The 19,635-nt window shown below is 40.5% G+C and overlaps 1 protein-coding gene across 1 annotated transcript; it reads right to left on the bottom strand.

The window, feature by feature from the left end:
* Positions 1–414: 414 nt before the first annotated feature.
* G3PP5 (Major facilitator superfamily protein) lies at positions 415–2,658 on the bottom strand. The gene is made up of 2 exons (XM_078957847.1): positions 1,396–2,658; positions 415–1,283 (listed from the first exon to the last, which is right to left on the bottom strand). Exons 1-2 carry the CDS (start codon positions 2,378–2,380, stop codon positions 739–741), a joined length of 1,530 nt encoding a protein of 509 aa, XP_078813973.1. The 5' UTR covers positions 2,381–2,658; the 3' UTR covers positions 415–738.
* Between the last annotated feature and the right edge of the window lie 16,977 nt (positions 2,659–19,635).

Below are 19,635 nucleotides of genomic sequence, written 5' to 3'. Positions count from 1 at the left end.
AATGAAATGTCAAGGCTAGCACCCATAAATTTTAGGGGTAACACACTGAAAAATTTACACTATAACGGAAAATTTGCTCACAACATTTCCATTTGAGGGTAGCACGGGTTGTCGTGTGCTCCTACATAGATCCGCCTATGTATTAGGTCCAAGTAAAATCAAAACTATATCTCCTAATAATTTGTTTCTAAAAGGTATTTTCTTCCTTTGTTTTTTTTTTTTATTACACCATCTCACTTTAATTTGTTCTAATTACAAGATTGTAATTGAAAAAAAATCTGTCAAATACGTCAATTACGGCAATATCATCTTAACATAAAACAATTTTCATTAGAATAATTTTGTAGAATTTTCAAAATGCCCTAATATATATATATATATATATATATATATATATATTGTATAATATCATAATTAGTAAATTGATACCTCAATACATAGTTGTTTCATATGATACATTTATATCTGACAAGATGTACATTACAATGAATGGATTTACACCCCATGCAAAAGAAAGAATCATCTTTCGCTAATAAAGAATACACAAATACTCATTCGATCTCTATACGGCGTGTTGAAATTACTTGATATATCTCACATGATGCTTCATCCTACATGATGGGTCAGCTCAGGAGTTGTAGGAAGAATAACAGAATGAAGATTCTAATAGCAGTTTCACATGTTCGATGTGATCGAACATTGCTCCAAAAAACAGCTTTCAAATCACAAAACCATTCCTCAACATGCAATCGCACTAAACCAAAGCCATTTCCCTTCATTCACTTTTCCTTTAATCTCACTTCTAACAACCCTAATCAACAACAAACCCGCTATACATAAAGACAATATAAGCATAAAAAATACACTATTCCACCCTCTAGTCGATATATACCCAGCCAAAAGTGGACCAAGGGCTGCACCAATCGAACCAGTCCCATCAATTATCGCACTCACGGTGGCTAAGGCTCGGGAATTCCCGTTAATCGATGTTTGTGTCCCAAGATCGGCTGCAACTGCTGTTGTAATAAGGGCATATGGCCCGTTTACAAGTAACCCAGATAAAAACATCAATGAAATGTTGTTGAACATTGAAATACTTCCATATAATCGATAGAAAATTAGGGTTGGAATTGATAGTGTCAAGAACATGATTGATGTAACTGCACGAGCTTCGATTTGATCGGAAATAAATCCAGCCAAAATCCCGCCGATTACTCCTCCCATATCGAATATTGTTGAGAGGATTCCAGCTGTTTTATGAGATAATTGTTCACCAGCAACAGCTGATGATGGAAAATCGAAAGGTAAGTTTAAGAAGATGAATTCAATAAATCTTGAAATTATGATATTAATGTTGAAAAATCAAAAATCAAAAATGGTGGAATGTAAGGTTACCTGTGTTACGAATGTAAAAGGGTAACCAATATAAGAAGGTGTAAGCAACGAGCTTTGAAAAGAAGAGGCAAAATGCAAATGGTGCTACTCCGGGGAGCTTCCATGCCTCTAAAAAACCAATTGCAGGTGAAGAAGAAACAACGCTATTTGAAGTAGATTCATCGTCATCATCATCGTCTTCTTCTGAGTCTACTTTTTGGAGGTTTACCAATGCCATTCCTTCGGTGCTGATTTCTGTTTCTGCTTCTTCTTCTTCGCTGGGTAATTTGAGACCAATGGTTTCGGGATTTACGACAAGAAACAAGAAGACGATAATGGAGATGATGACGATGAGAATTCCGGGCAACAGAAATGCCCAACCCCAACCGAACCCTAGAACGGATGATGCGATGATGGATCCGATGATATTACCAACGGATGTATGTGAATTCCAGACACCCATGATCAATCCTCTTTTGGATTTACCAAACCAATTCCCCATCACGGCGACCACACACGGCCACCCGATCGACTGAAAACCTCCACAACAAATTTGAATCATGATGAAATAGCTTAACGAATGAACATCAAGCCAAAACCCTAATCCAAAAAGTACAGTGAAAACGCCGCTACCGATCATCCCAATTGTTAAAAAAACCCTAAGGTCAATCCGATCGCCTACGTGACCGGAGAAGTACATACCAATGGCGTAGGCCGATAGGAATGCTAGATCGAGCTCGCCGAGACGGTGGGGGCCGCGGGCGGAGTTGAACGGCGGCCATCCGGTTTGTGGTGAATTGGGGTCAGGACCCAGGACGGATTTGACGATGCTGGGGGGTTTCCGGGAGGCGTGGAAGGCGGCGTAGGCAACGAATGTAATGAGAAGGGTGGAGATTTTGTGGAAAGTTAGGGTCTTTAGTGGTGGGTTGAGGGTAGGAAAAAGGGAAAAGGCCGGCGGTGGTTGTGGTGGTGGTGGATCTAGGGTTAGGGTTTTTGGATCTTTCATGAAATTGATTATACAGTGATTTGGGTTCCGATTGTGTTACAGAGGATTTGAGATGGAGGAATGATGGTGGATGGTAGGTTAGATTTGAAGTTTCAGGTACAGGGGAGGGAAAAGAAAAGAATGTGTTTCAAGATTTTGCAGATTTCTTTAGAATTCAAGATTTACTTTTCTTTTTTGACGAAGTTTGACTTTATTTCAAATTGGTTTTCTTTATTGAAAGGTGAAACCTTTTACTCATTGTCTTGTTTTGGAAATAAAAATATATAAAAACTATGTTTTTTTTGGGTCCGAAATATGACCTTCAAGCACTACTTTTATAGTTTTATCTAAGGCTATCCGGAGTGGATAGAAACTCACGCGTGGAACGCCTACATGGCATCCAAAAGACCCGTGAACACCACCCCAAGAGCTGGTGACTTGGGCGTGGCGTGAGTATCCGTGAGTGCAAAGACGAACCAAAACGACCAATAGGAGATAAGTAGCAGCAGCAACGTCGCTTTCCTCCCTTTACTTTTTGATTGAAGTTACATCTATGGTCCCTGGAAATATTTTTTTATCTCTTATTATACCCTTATACTTCTATTTAAATTAAATTAAACCCTCAGCCCCACACATATATATCACCATATTTTAAATAACAAATTAAGTGTATTGTACTAATAATTAGACAATGGAGGTGTTAAATGAAAATTTTAAGTATATTATACTGAAATTAAAGAATGGATAATTATTATTTGAATTATAACATAGTATGTATATATATATATATATATATATATATATATATATATATATATATATATATATATATATATATATATATATATATATATATATTATTTAACATAATGTTAAGAAAATAAAAAAATAAAAAAGTGAATGATGTTAGTGGTGACCATTTCCATAATGGAGTGGGTTGGTGGTGAAGGTGACGTGGCGCAGAGGTGGCACCACTTTTCCGGTGAGTTTGTAGTGACCACTCCATATAGCCTAATGGTACCACCCGACAACACTACGTGATTTTTTATAGTTTCTTGTTGATTTGGTTTTGATTATATTTCTTGCATTCAAAAGCAAAAACACGGACAATCGTTACTGGGTATCCGTTTTTGCAACAACAACCTGTAAAAAGATAGCAGTTTTTGAACCATCGAAACTTGTTTGGATTCTCCCTATTGATTTTTTGGAATTGATGTCCATATTGCAATATGAGGTGTCTTTTATTTTTTTTAGCCAACCTCTTCGGGCGGAAATATATATGTTATAGTTATTTATGGCCTAATGATATAAAGTTAAGTTTTGCAGGCATGTTCAGTTTACCTTTTTACGTATTTACGATTCATTAAAGTTGAAGCTTCGCAACTATTTTTTCAATTTTACCATTCTCGCAGGTTTATGAAAAATTATGTCAAACTTGAAGGCTTTAAGGAACCTAAAATATGCAACATGGTAAATTTGAAAAAAAAAAAATTGAAAATTTATGACTTTAATGAACCATATATACGCAAAAGTGTAAAACCGAACATTTCTTCCAAACTTAAGGATTTGTATGCTATTATGCCTTTATGTATTGAATTATGCTAACAGGAATTATAATTATAATTTAAACTGTTGTGAAACAACATCTTTTCAAACCCTATAAATATTTGTTTTGAATTAGCTATCTTATGGTTGTATGTTAGAAAAATATGTGAACATTAATCCATTGAAAACTAAAGCAATCGGCATTCATGTAATTGTAACATCCGGAAACCTAGGTATATTAATTATGTGTTTATTTTGAGAGTTATTGGGCGACTCGGCGAGTTGTGAGTCTGACTCGTCGAGTAGAGCCGCGGTTTGCCACGTGGGATTAGTGGTCTACTCGACGAGTCCGAGAGCCGACTCGCCTAGTAGACGCTGAGTGGTGAAACCCTAAATACTCGGGTTTGGGAACTATTTAAGGGCACTTATAGCCCCATATGCGGCTCACCAGTTACCCTTCATCCCTGAGTGAAAACCCTAATCGTCATTGGAGCTAGAGAGTGAGAGAAGAGCTAAATTTGTGGTTGTTAGTGCATTCTTGGAAGGAGAAGTGAAGAGTATTGAAGTTGGGGCAAGAGGAGGCTTTGGATCCTCTGATTCAACAGAGTTGCTTGAGGTAAAAAATGTTGACTTGCTCTTTTTCTATGGAGATCTTGATATGGGAAGTTTTCTAGGGTTTTCTTCCATTGTTTGAGTCATTGAGCTTTCTTGTGTATGATTTGAGGTTGAAACCTCAAATATGAAGTATTGAGGGTCTTGTGAGCCCAAAGACCTGAACTTTATTAATCTAGAGACTAGACTTTGAGCACCAAACCCTTGTAGGACTTTGTATTGGCATTTCTAACAACCCAAAATACGACCCAAAATTTTTTTCTTTAATATTACTAAAATCACATCATCCAATATCATATATAACAAGAACCATGGAATAAGTACTCAAAAGTCATAGTAACGGTGTCAAAACAAAACTGTATCAATCATAACAAAATGTCTAAATAAAACTCCCAGGATAAAACTGAAGCTATGGTGGGTGTGATGCCATCAACCCGAGCTTTTCCCTTTGCTACCACATACCATACAACAACATATAAACACATATTGGGCCTTGCCCACTGCATCGGGCCGAAGTCCTGAAACTGCATCGGACCGGAGTCCGGGACTAACCAGGGCCTTGCCCTCTGCATCGGACCGAAGTCCGGAAACTGACTGAACATAGCATAGCATAATCATAACTACTAGCATAAACACATATACTGCATACTGCATCGGACCCAAGTCCGGAACACATAACACAAGACAAGCTTGAATCACAAAGACATCAAGCACACTGAACTACTGCATCAGACCAAATTCCAGAACTACTGCTAGCTAGACGGGTCGGCATTGTGGCCGTAGACCCATTCCTACTGGAAGGAAACTCACCTCGTAACGCTGGCTGCCGAGATGCTAAATCTGAAACTGCCTGACTGCTGCTCCAGAACTCCCCGGCTACAAATCCCATAAACACTAAATCGAAAGAAGCTACTCGACCCACAATCCTCTCACACTTCTACCTCTCCTCCTTCAATCCCTCGACATCTGCGTCTCTAGTCTGCTCCAAAAATGGAGTAATCATCGTCATCCTCAGACATATATCTCTGATCGGTGCCGTCACCGCCTTGTGGCTCAGGGCGTCGGCTACAACGTTAGCCTTGCTCGGATGATAAAGGATCTCATAATCGTAGTCCTTCACCACATCTAACCATCGACGCTGCCTCATGTTCAAATTCAGCTGGTCCATGAGGTACCTCAGACTCTTGTGATCCGCGTACGTGGTGCAGCGGACCCCATAGAGGTAATGTCTCCAAATTTTGAGGGCAAACACCACTGCCCCCAACTCTAAATCGTGCGTCGGATAGTTAGCCTCGTGAGGCTTCAGCTGTCTAGAGGCATAAGCTATCACATGCCCTCGCTGCATCAACACTACTCCCATCCCTGTGATCGAAGCATCACAATAGACTACAAAATCATCCACTCCCTCTGGCAGGGTGAGAATCGGTGCCTCACACAATCGTTGTCTGAGTGTCTCAAATGTTGCCTGCTGCTCAGACCCCCAGCAAAACACCACCGACTTTCTAGTCATTCGGGTAAGTGGAACTGCTATCTTGGAGAAATCCTGGATGAATCTCCTGTAGTACCCTGCCAACCCTAGGAAGCTCCGAATCTCAGATGGAGACCTTGGGACCTCCCATTGCATCACGACCTCTATCTTGGCTGGATCCACCAATATCCCCTTCTGATTGACGAGGTGTCCAAGGAACTGCACCTCCTGCAACTAGAACTCGCACTTGGATAACTTCGCGAAAAGTCTCTCCTTCCTCAAAGTCTCTAGCACCTCCCTTAGGTGCTCCTCATGCTGCTCCTGAGTCTTGGAATAAACCAAGATATCGTCAATGAACGCTATCACAGACCGATCCAACATCGGCCTGCATACACGGTTCATGAGGTCCATGCACGCGGCTGGAGCATTGGTGAGCCCAAACGGCATCACCACAAACTCATAATGACCATAACGGGTCCTAAAAGCTGTCTTCTAAACATCCTCACCTCTAACCCACATTTGATGATAACCGGAGCACAAATCAATCTTGGAAAACCTAGATGCTCCCTGAAGCTGATCGAACAAATCATCTATCCTCGGGAGTAGGTAACGGTTCTTCACCGTTACCTTGTTCAACTCCCGGTAATCTATACATATACGGTGCGACCCATCCTTCTTCTTCACAAACAGGATCGGGGCTCCCCATGGTGAACTGCTTGGTCTGATGAAACCCTTGTCTAGCAGCTCCTGCAGCTGCGTAGACAACTCCTGCATCTATGGAGGAGCCAACCAATACGGCGCCTTGGCTATCGGAGCCGCACCCGGAACCAGGTCAATCCGAAACTCAACCTGTCTCTCCGGAGGTATCCCAGGCAAATCCACTGGGAATACGTCCGGGTAGTCTCGCATTATCGGTACATCGTCAACAGTCGCCTTGCCCTTCTCCCGGGCATCCAAAACATAGGCGACGTACCCCGCGCAACCCTGCTGGAAGTAGCGTTGAGCTCTTGTTGTCGAGCAAAGAATCGGTCCGCGCTGTTGCCTCTCGCCTTGAATCAATAATTCTCCCCCAACAGGGGTGCAGACCCTCACTAACTGTAGCTCACAATTAATCACTGCCTCATTGGGGCTCAGCCAATCCATACCCACTATAACCTTATTCCCTTGCAGGGGAATAGGAACCAAATCCACTGAAAACTGCTCATCAAATAGCTGCAGCGAACAAGCCCTATGTACTCTCGCGACCCTAACGGTCCTGTCATCAGCTATCTCAACCTCAAGTGGACAATCCAGCTCCTTCGGAGCTCTACTAAACCACTTGCTAAGCGCAAGTGAAACAAATGATCGGGTAGCCCTCGAATCAAACAACACTGTAGCTGATATGTCATTCACTAAGAACGACCCTATATAAAAATATATAACCATAAGAAACAATCAACATTAATAAAGAGATGAAGGGAAGATACATACCCGTCACCACATCAGGATTCGCTCACGCCTCCTCTGCTGTCATCTGAAAAGCTCTACTCTTCGCCACTGGCACCTCACTTCGGCCCTAACGACCGTCTGTAATCCTCAATGTTGCAGGGGCAGGTGCTGCCACCTTCCCTGATGCTGGCAAACTCGGACACTGGGACTTTTTATGTCCCCTCTGATTGCAATGGAAGTAAATCAGATCAGATACCGCGGTAACGGTGGGAGTAGCTGTACAATCTCTGTTTATATGCCCGGTCCGGCCGCACTTGTAGCAACCGGGACTCCCTCCCTTGCATGCCCCATCGTGCAATCTCCCACACTTGCCACACCGACCGTGGCTCTTCTGACCTCTAGATTTGTGATCTGATACCTTGGGCTTTTTTCTCGAACTCCTTGTGCTAGATACCGCCTTTGTCTTCCTCTTCTTCTCCATCTCTAGATCAATCTCCCTCTCACGAGCCCTAGCAATCATGCCATCCAGCATTTTACAGCTGGAACGGCTCACAAACTGGCGGATATCACTCCGCATCATCTCATGGTAACGAGCTTTCTTCATTTCCTCGTCAGCTGCATACTGAGGAACAAGAATAGCTCTCTCCCTAAACTTGGCGGTAATCTCTGCCACTGTCTCCGTAGTCTGGGTAAGATCCTAAAACTCCCTGGCTAACTGCTGCACCTCAATAACCTGTGCAAACTCGACTCTGAACCTGGTAGTAAAATCAGCCCAAGTAAGTCATCGCATCAAGTGTTGTGTCATCCCCGATGACATGCCTGATCTCCTCCCACCAATCTCGTGCCTTGTCCTTTTAGAAGACAGGATGCTAGTCTGACCTTGTCCCCCTCGGGACATCTGCTGGTGTGGAAAGCATTGGCGACATCCGCTAACCACCTGGTACTCGTTATGGGGTCCCGAACCCCATGATAGTCAGGAGCTCCACAGGCTCTGAACTCCCTGAAGGTGAGCATGCGCTACCCCATCATGGTCGCCACCTCAGTACGAAAGGTGCTCAACCTCTCATCCATCAACTTCAAAATACCCTCCTTGATCGAACCAAAGATCACAGGAGTCTGCTCGAGTATGATGCGAGTAATCTCTGAAGAGTGAAACTCCCTTGTCTGATCATCCAAATGCTTGGCTCCCGAGCCTGGTCCTGATCCCTCACCGGCACCTAAACTGCCGACTGCTAGTCTAGGGCGTAAAACCACCATTGTGAAATACTAAAATATCTCGAGGGATCACTATTACTACAAGTTTCTTGGTCTCATCTTGGTCTTCCTTGATTCAAGTACATATCCTCTGCTTTTAGTAGTATGTGAAAGACCCCAACTTTCGTATTTTTGAAAGACCCAAACTTTCATACTTCACAATATTATTACTCCAAAACATGCTACTTGCATATTCATAAAAGCAATATATTATATTGATAAAGAGATTACAAACTACTGGATACAAACCGACTATTACAAAGTGTTATATATTACATAACTACCCAGGATATTGTAATTTACACAAACATAAACTATAGTACAAAAGTACTATTACAAACTATTCTAAATCTTTCAACAATATAAGATCATACTGGTTACTTATCACCTGCAATTGTTAAATATTGATAGGGTAAGCGGTGACTCTTAGTGAGTTCAATAATAGATACAATATAACGTTATGCCATATATATACTTAAATATGGCAGAGGCAAAGAGAAACAAGGAACAACAAAGGCATATGAGAATCATGTGTTAAGCTTTTCATATCATACTATGACTTGATTCAAAGATATACAATCAATGAGACATAACAATTTCCATACTTGATATACATCAATAAAATTTTGGCCCAAATGGCATAGAAGACATACAATTTCTGATTAACATCTTGTTAGATTTCAGGCTTATAATCATGTCTAACCATTTGCCAATGCCATAGAATAGAAGTCATTCTCTTACGGAGACATGCTCTACATGGCCAGAGGCTACGTACCAGTACCAATGTGAATCTAAGTCCTTTCACTGATCACATGGTCAAAGTTATTACATTTGCTATAAAATAGCAAATAAAAATAACACGGGAAAACAACCCGGAATAATAACACTGAAAAGCACATAGCACATATAACACATAACATACAATTGTTCCTATATATTGAACTCACCTTGAATTAACCGGGGGGTCAAAATAGTAATTTGGGCAGCACTTCGGCTTTAAATATGACTTTCTATGTTGAAAACCGGGAGCTTAATTGAAAACCGGGCTCTGCGAAGGTAGGGCTTCAAAACCAAAAAGATAAAATTTCCGGGCTTCTCGGGAGCTTCGGGACGTGTTTCGGGTGCTAAAATTGACATCGGGGCTTCGGGGGATGGCAAAATAGAAAAAAATATGGAATTAGGAGCTAAATGTGCCAAATTTTCAAAGTTAGTCGGCAAGGTTCGCAGTCTCCCTTTATATAGGGCCAAGGCCGAAGTCAGCTGGAAAGGAACCAGGTAGCGAAGCAGCTCGGTGGCATCAGTAGCGAGGGCCACATCGCATCTGCGAGGCTCGGATGCGAGGAGTGATGAGGCAGGCGCGAAGGCTCGGACGCGAGGAGGCGTGGAGGAGCGAGCTTCGGACACCAAGGCGAGGCGCGTTGGAAGTCCCTTGGACCGCACTTCGGTCGAATCAGCATGCGACACACATTGCTTCTCGGAATGGGCCATGACCTCGGTGACGCACGTGCTTCGTGAGAGGTGACGTGGCCTCACCTTATCCATGCGAATTTCTAGAGAAATACACCCAAATCTTCTAAAATCCATAACTTTCGCATAAGAGCTCCGTTTTTGACGTTCTTTATATGCACGCGTAGCTAAAATTATGCTCTACAACTTTCCTTTAGACTTTGCTGGCAAATTTTGACTTTAATTTTAATATTATTATTTTTAACAGACCGGGACAGGAAAATCCGTTAAAAATTCATAACTTCTTCATCCGGCATCCATTTTCGTCATACTTTTTACCGTTGTACTAAAAATGACGAGACCTTCGATTCTCGTTTAGGTTGTGTCGGCTAAAAATCACTCGATCTAAAATTCGAGTTTTTAGCTGTCTACTGCTAAGTTGAAAATTTGAAAAATCATAACTTCCTCATACGAAGTCAGATTTTGGCGTTCTTTTTATCAAATTTCTCGGTTTAACGAATACTACGACTTTCATTTAGATCACTAAGGCTAAAAAGTAGTTTTTCAAAAACTCACTTTTTACGTCATTCAGCGCCGTGTCGGTTTTGTCGCGGATCTTCGGTTGGTCAGAACTTCTTCGTTATAACTCGGATTTCGACGAGGTTTTTGCCTACAAGTTTCTAACGAGATTATTTACAACTTTCAATAATAAAATTTTACTTATTTCAAATTTTATATTTTTGCTAAATTTCACTATTTGGCTTTTAATTGGAATCTCATAATACTTCCCATATTTTCTGAGTGATTCTAAACATAATTTTACTTCATTTCTAGTAAAAACCATCTGTTAGAACTCAAAACTCAATTTCACATAGTATTTCACAATTTTGTTCATTATTAAACACGATTTCAAAACGTGTGTGTTACAAATACCTCCTACTTTTGAGGATTTTGTCCCCAAAATTACATCGATTAAAATAAATGGGGATATTTTGCTTTTATCTCATTCTTATTCTCCCAAGTATAGTTTGGGCCTCGATGGTGTTTCCATTTGACAAGAACCAATTCTACTTTTTTATTGTGTACCTTAGTTGTTCTTTTATTCACGATTTCTTCAGGTTCTTCAACATATCTTAATTTATTATCCAATTTCACCTCGGATAATGGAACTGTCTCATCGTAGATGCTCAAGTATTTGCGCATATAACTCACATGAAACACATCATGAATACCTGCCAAATCTTCAGGCAATTCTAAGCGGTATGCTTGCTTTTCAATTCTCTGGATGATTTTGAAAGGACCAAAAAATCTAGGACTCAACTTTCCTTTCTTCCCAAATCGCATAAGGCCTTTCCATGGGGATACCTTCAGCATCACTAAATCACCCACTTGGAATTCTATAGGTTGTCTTCTCTTTTCTGTATAGGACTTCTGTCGATCTTGGGCTGCTTTCATTCGTTGTCGTACAATTTGAATCTTGTCAGTGGTGTCTTGAATCATTTCAGGGCCTCTAAGGATCTTCTGTCCTACATCACGCCAACATAATGGTGTACGACATTTGCGACCATATAATGCTTTATATGGTGGCATTTTGATTGAAGTGTGGTAACTGTTATTATATGAAAATTCGACAAGAGGCAAGTATTTATCCTAGTTACCACCGAACTCCAAAACACATGCACGAAGCATGTCTTCTACTGTTTGGATTGTTCTCTCTGTCTGACCGTCTGTCTGGGGATGATAAGCTGTGCTGAGGGCAACTCGAGATTCTAATTCACGTTGCATGCTCGCCCAAAAATTAGAAGTGAAACGAGTATCGCGATCAGAAATGATATTTAGTGGCACACCATGTCTTGCGACAATCTCATCCAAGTATACTTGTGCGTATTTCTCCATTGGAGCCGTTTCACGCATGGCGAGAAAATGTGCACTCTTAGTCAGGCGGTCAACGATTACCCAAATGCTATCATGCTGTCTAGCAGTCTTTGGCAATTTGGTAATAAAATCCATGGACAGCTCTTCCCACTTCCATACAGGAACACTAAGGCTTTCTGGAGTTCCGTAAGGCTTTTGGTGCTTTGTTTTGACTTGTAAGCATACTAAGCATTCCTGCACATATCGCCTAATGTCACTCTTTAATCCAGGCCACCAATAATCATCTCTTACATCATAGTACATTTTACTTGTACCAGGATGTATTGACAACTTAGACTTATGAGCTTCATCTAAAATCTTCTGTCTTAATCCACCAATCTTTGGAATCCATAGCCGATTCTTAAATACTTTTAATCCTCGTGGATCATCAAGTAAAACATCAGCATAATGTACCATCCCTTCCTTCTTCACATTTTCTGGCTTTAAGGCCTCAACTTGCCACTTCTCTAGTTCATCAAGAATAGTGAACTTCACCGTAGTGTGAGTAATAGTATAACACGTGCTATTACGATAAACCTTCCTGCTAAGTGCATCTGCAACCACATTAGCCTTTCCAGGATGGTACATGATTTCACAGTCATAGTCTTTGATCAGCTCCATGGCTCATTGTTGTCTCATATTCAGAGTTTGCTGACTGAATATATACTTGAGACTCTTGTGGTTGGTAAACAATTGGCATTTTATACCAAAAAGATAATGTCTCCAGAGTTTTAGGGCAAATACCACAATAGCGAGTTCGAGATCATGGGTGGGATAATTCTTTTCATAATCTTTTAGTTGTGTTGAGGCATAGGCTATCACTTTACCACGTTGCATCAACACACAACCGAGTCCCAATCTTGAAGCATCGCTATACACGGAGAAATCATCATCACCTTCTGGGAGTGATAAGATGGGAGCATGAGTCAAAAGATCTTTTTAAGTCTAGAAAGCTTTTTCTTGGGCTTCACTCCATTCGAATTTTGCTTCCTTTCAAGTTAGACTAGTGAGAGGTACAACTATACTAGAAAAATCTTTAATGAATCTTCGGTAATAACCTGCAAGACCCATGAAACTATGAATTTCGGAAGAATTACGGGGCGGGGGCAATTCCCAATTTTGAATGGCTTCGATTTTGGTAGGATCTACGGATACATTGTCACCAGAAATAACATGGCCGAGAAATTGAACTTGGCGAAGCCAAAATTCACATTCCGAGAATTTAGCATAAAGTTTCTCCTTTCGAAGAAGTTCTAATATTTCACGAATATGAATGGCATGATCAGCTTCAGATGTGGAATAGATTAGAATATCATCAATGAATACGATGACAAACTTATCGAGCATTGGGCGGCATACTCGATTCATCATATCCATGAATACAACAGGAGCATTTGTCAAACCGAATGGCATGACAAGGAATTCGAAATGCCCATAACGAGTACGGAATGCAGTCTTCGGTACATCTTGCTCTTGTACTTTCAACTGATGATAGCCAGATCTCAAATCAATCTTTGAGAAATAGCTAACACCCTGAAGTTGATCAAATAAATCGTCGATGTGAGGTAGTGGGTACTTGTTCTTGATAGTCACCTTATTCAGCTCACGATAATCTATGCACATTCGCATCGATTCGTCTTTCTTCTTGACAAATAGTACTGGAGCACCCCAGGGAGAGGTACTTGGTCGAATAAAGCCTTTGTCAAGTTATTCCTGTAGTTGGATCATCATTTCTTTCATCTCGGCTGACGCAAGACGATAAGGAGTCTTTGCAATCGGAGCAGCACCGGGCACAAGGTCAATTTGGAATTCTACTTGCCTGTCTGGAGGAAGTCCAGGGAGATCATTGGGGAAAACATCAGGATATTCGTTAAGGATGGGAACATCATTTATAGTTTTATTCTCCTTTCTTGAGATGTCAACTGTATAGGCTAGATAGATAGGGCAACCTTTCGATATAAATTTACGAGCTTTGAGGAAAGAGATTATTTTTAAGATCATTTGTTCACCGTAGACATGAATAGAATCTTCCCCTTCAATAGGAATGCGTACCATCTTTTCGTAACATAAGAGTTCTGCATGGTTCTTTGACAACCAATCCATGCCGAGAATAATATCGAAGTTGGGCAAGGAAATAGGGATTAGGTTAGCAAGAAAATTATAGCCTTCAATTTATATGACACAATCCATATAGATTTTATCAGCAAGTAATGATATACTTCCCGCAGTATCTACGTGAAATGGTTGCACGAGTGCATAACAAGCAGTTTGAAAAGAATGCGCAAATTCATAAGATACGAAAGAATTTGAGGCACCAGAATCAAATAAGATGTGAGCAGGTCTAGAGTTGACAAGAAATGTACCCGTCACAACATTCGGGTCCTCGCGTGCTTCCTCTGCGGTAATCTGGAATGCATGACCCTTAACTTTTGGCACCTCCTCCTTTTTAGCTGGAGTATTCTTTGGAACAGTAAGAGTGGCACCACGTATCTCTAAGTCATGCTCACGCCTTCAAGCATACTCAACAACTTTATCAAATGACAGAATATCCTGATTGGCTACAAAATCATGGATTTCATGTCGTAGTCAATCTAAGAATAACTAAATTTTCTCGTCTTCAGTTGGAATGTACTTTGCAGCAAACCGTGCTTTTTGATTGAACTGAGTTTCATACTCATTCACAGTCATTCCTCCTTGTTTGAGCTCGAGGAATTCCTTCTCCAATCTTCTCCTCATATCTAGAGGACAATACTTCTCTAGCACACGAGTTTTGAACAACTCCCAGGATAAGTTCTCCTAGTCACATCCATAGAGCTTCATATGTTGCTTCCCACCAAACCAAGGCTTCTCCGATGAGCATTGCAGATGCATAGATAGCCTTGTCTTCATCATCTACATGAGAAACACGAAATACTTTATCGGTGTTCTGAATCCAAGTTAGAACAACTATAGGATTAAGGACACCAGAAAACTCCGTAACACCACTACTCTTGAAATCTTTGAACGAGGGACACTTCACTTTTCCACTTGAAGATTCTCTAGTGGCTTTCTCTTTTCCTTTATCACCATTCTTTTTGTGCTCTTCGAGAGTCTGTCAAATAACACCAGTAAATTTACCCAAGAGTCGTTCCTCACGAGGAGATACCGGAGTATTCACTTCCTCGGGTTGAGGACCTCCACCAACCTCAGGGGTATGGCTACTTACTTGTTCAGCCATTGATCTGAAATACGGGGTAAGATAGCATTTAAGAATATTAGGGTTTATTATTACCTAATACTTTTACTTATATATTTCCTATGGTTTGTATCCCTAATCTTACAATGATTAAGTTCATATATTGAACTTCCAATAGTTTAAGTCTAAATACCAATTCGTGGAATTTAGTTCGCTTAAACTACTGCTCTGATACCATGATTGAAAGACCCCAACTTTCGTATTTTTGAAAGACCTAAACTTTCATACTTCATAATATTATTACTCCAAAACATGCTACTTGCATATTAATAACAGCAATATATTATATTGATAAAGAGATTACAAACTACTGGATACAAACCGACTATTACAAAGTATTATATATTACATAACTACCCAGGATGTTGTAATTTATACAAACATAAACTATAGTACAAAAGTACTATTACAAACTATTATAAATCTTTCAACAGTATAAGATCATACTGGTTACTTATCACCTGCAATTGTTAAATATTGATAGGGTAAGCGGTGACTCTTAGTGAGTTCAATAATAGATACAATATAACTTTATACCATATATATACTTAACTATGGCAGAAGCAAAGAGAAACAAGGAACAAAAAAGGCATATGAGAATCATGTGTTAAGCTTTTCATATCATACTATGACTTGATTCAAAGATATACAATCAATGAGACATAACAATTTCCATACTTGATATACATCAATAAAACTTTGGCCCAAATGGCATAGAAGACATACAATTTCTGATTAACATCTTGTTAGATTTCAGGCTTATAATCCTGTCTAACCATTTGCCAATGCCATAGAATAGAAGTCATTCTCTTACGGAGACATGCTCTACATGGCCAGAGGCTACGTACCAGTACCAATGTGAATCTAAGTCCTTTCACTGATCACATGGTCAAAGGTATTACATTTGCTATAAAATAGCAAATAAAAATAACACGGGAAAACAACCCGAAATAATAACACTGAAAAGCACATAGCACATATAACACATAACATACAATTGTTCCTATATATTGAACTCACCTTGAATTAACCGGGGGGTCAAAATAGTAATTTGGGCAGCACTTCGGCTTTAAATATGACTTTCTATGTTAAAAACCGAGAGCTTAATTGAAAACCGGGCTCTGCTAAGGTAGGGCTTCAAAACAAAAAAGATAAAATTTTGGGGCTTCTCGGGAGCTTCGGGACATGTTTCGGGTGCTACAATTGATATCGGGGCTTCCGGGGATGGCAAAATAGAGAAAATATGGGATTAGGAGCTAAATGTGGCAAATTTTCAAAGTTAGTCGGCAAGGTTCGCAGCCTCCCTTTATATAGGGTCGAGGCCGAAGTCGAATGGGAAGGAACCAGGCAGCGAAGCAGCTCGGTGGCATCAGCAGCGAGGGCCACGTCGCATCTGCGAGGCTCGGATGCGAGGAGTGACTAGGCAGGCGCGAAGGCTTGGACGCCAGGAGGCGTGGAGGAACGAGCTTCGGACACCAAGGTGAGGCGCGTCGGAAGTCCCTTGGACCGCACTTTGGTCGAATCAGCATGCGACACGCGTTGCTTCTCACAATGGGCCACGACCTCGGTGACGCACCTGCTTCGTGCGAGGTGACGTGGCCTGCTTCGTGCGAGGTGACGTGGCCTCACCTTATCCATGCGAATTTCTCGAGAAATGCACCCAAATCTTCTAAAATCCATAACTTTCGCATAAGAGCTCCGTTTTGACGTTCTTTATATGCACACGTAGCTAAAATTATGCTCTACAACTTTCGTTTAGACTTCGTTGGCAAATTTTGACTTTAATTTTAATATTATTATTTTTAATAGACCGGGACAGGAAAATCCGTTAAAAATTCATAACTTCTTCATCCGGCATCCGTTTTCGTTAGATTTTTTACCGTTGTACTACAAATGATGAGACCTTCGATTCTCGTTTAGGTTGTGTCGGCTAAAAATCACTCGATCTAAAATTCGAGTTTTTAGCTGTCTACTGCTAAGTTGAAACTTCGAAAAATCATAACTTCGTCATACGAAGTCAGATTTTGGCGTTCTTTTTATCGAATTTCTCGGTTTAACGAATAATACAACCTTCATTTAGATCACTAAGGATAAAAAGAAGTTTATCAAAAACTCACTTTTTACGTCATTCAGCACCGTGTCGGTTTTGTCGCGGATCTTCGGTTGGTCATAACTTCTTCGTTATAATTCGGATTTCGACGAGGTTTTTGCCTACAAGTTTCTAACGAGATTATTTACAACTTTCAATAATAAAATTTTACTTATTTCAAATTTTATATTTTCGCTAAATTTCACTATTTGGCTTTTAATTGGAATCTCATAATACTTCCAATATTTTCTGAGTGATTCTAAGTATAGTTTTACTTCATTTCTAGTAAAAACCATCTGTTAGAACTCAACACTCAATTTCACATGGTATTTCACAAATTTATTCATTATTAAACACGATTTCAAAACGTGTATGTTACAGTATGGGCCCCTACTACCTTCCACATCTATCTGTACCTTCCCTAAGAACTGCCTCGACTCCACCAAGTCCCTTCTACTACTACTGTTGATCTCATGCTAATCTCATCCTAGGCTAGCCCTAGGGTGATCACTAACCCACTCTCCGCCGTCAGCTGCATAAGAAGTCCCCACTTTCTTTCCCTAACTAGCTCGAGAATACTATTACATATCACTCAGACTAGATAATTCTTCGAATGAGGGATCCTACCCTATAACGGTTGGACTCAAACAACAGCTGTGAAATAGAGCTAGACCTAACCTTCTGAAATTATTTAGTCCTTGCAATATGTAACACAACATATTCATTTAATACTTAGTGAAAGACAACTAGAACTCTTAAAAGCACAAAGCAAGCAACATTTGGGCATTGAGTACATAATCATGCATATACCACTCTGGCTGTCATTCTGACTAATTTGCACTTGCATACAATGCTAAGCTCATACTATCAGGCATAACCTAACCAGGTTATCCTACTGCTGCCTACTCAATACTAGCATGCAATTCTCATAAAGCTGAAACTCATATAGCAAGCACATAAGGCATCCTCCTAGATCCTTAGTCCTATTCTAGCATGTTGTTCTAATGAAACTGAAACTGATAATCATAGCATAGGCTTGTATGGGTAATTTGGGAGTACTTACTTGAGCTCGGCTGATCGTATGCACCACACCCTTTTTAAGAAAACTCTATTTCTTTCTAAGTTCTTTTCAAAATTTCTTTTCGAAAATGTTTCTCTTTTAAAAATCTTTCGCCATTTTCTTAGTTTGAGTTCAGACGCACTTGGAAGTATGTCCGAGTCCCTCAAACCAAAGCTCTGATACCAACTTGTAACAACCCAAAATACGACCCAAAATTTTTTGCTTTAATATTACTAAAATCACATCATCCAATATAATATATAACAAGAACCATGGAATGAGTACTCAAGAGTCATAGTAACGGTGTCAAAACAAAACTGTATCAATCATAACAAAATATCTGAATAAAACTCCCAAGATAAAACTGAAGCTGTGGTGGGTGTGATGCCATCATCCGAGCTTTTCCCTTTGCTAGAGGAAGTACCTGAAACCAAAAATGAAACTGTAAGCACGAATCTTAGTGAGCTCCCGCAAACTACTACATCCAATACAACAACATATAAACACATATTGGGCCTTGCCCACTGCATCGGGCTGAAGTCCGGAAACTGCATCAGACTGGAGTCCAGAACTAACTAGGGCCTTGCCCTCTGCATCGGACCGAAGTTCAGAAATTGACTGAACATAGCATAACATAATCATAACTACTAGCATCAACACACATACTGCATACTGCATCAGACCCAAGTCCAGAACACATAACACAAGACAAGCTTGAATCACAAAGACATCAAGCACACTGAACTACTGCATCGGACCAAAGTCCGGAACTACTGCTAGCTAGACAGGCCAGCATTATGGCCGTAGAACCGTTCCTACTAGAAGGAAACTCACCTCGTAACGCTGGCTGCCGAGATGCTAAATCTGAAACTGCCTGACCGCTGCTCCGGAACTCCCCGACTACAAATCCCATAAACACTAAATCAAATGCTGATAACTAATCTCAGGGTAAAATGACTATTTACCCCTGGGCAAGTCAAAGTCAACTTCCCGTTAACCGGACTCGCTGAGTTGGGCCGTCAACTCGCCGAGTCCCTATCATCCATTCTAGACCTCTACTCGCTTCTACTCATCGAGTTTGGAAAAGATTCGAAAAGTTCTTCCTTGATGCTAAGATTGAGTCCAACTTCATCCGACTCGCCGAGTTGTATGAACAACTCGTCGAGTTCTCCTTCAGCATATGAACACGTCCAGTCTGTGACTCGTCGAGTCGTATGAACAACTC

The sequence above is a fragment of the Lactuca saligna genome, chromosome 5 (genome assembly GCF_052625555.1).
Source record: "Lactuca saligna cultivar CGN05327 chromosome 5, ASM5262555v1, whole genome shotgun sequence".
Classification (NCBI taxonomy): domain Eukaryota; kingdom Viridiplantae; phylum Streptophyta; class Magnoliopsida; order Asterales; family Asteraceae; genus Lactuca; species Lactuca saligna.
Note: the sequence above shows the minus strand (reverse complement) of the source record. Positions and strands in the feature narration are given on the sequence as shown.

Bases quoted from the DNA above. Each gene is read 5' to 3' on its own strand.
- G3PP5 (XM_078957847.1), bottom strand. From the start codon at position 2,380: ATGAAAGATCCAAAAACCCTAACCCTAGATCCACCACCACCACAACCA. The intron at 1,284-1,395 runs GTAACCTTACAT...TTCCATCATCAG, and splicing joins CTTTTACATTCGTAACACAG to CTGTTGCTGGTGAACAATTA.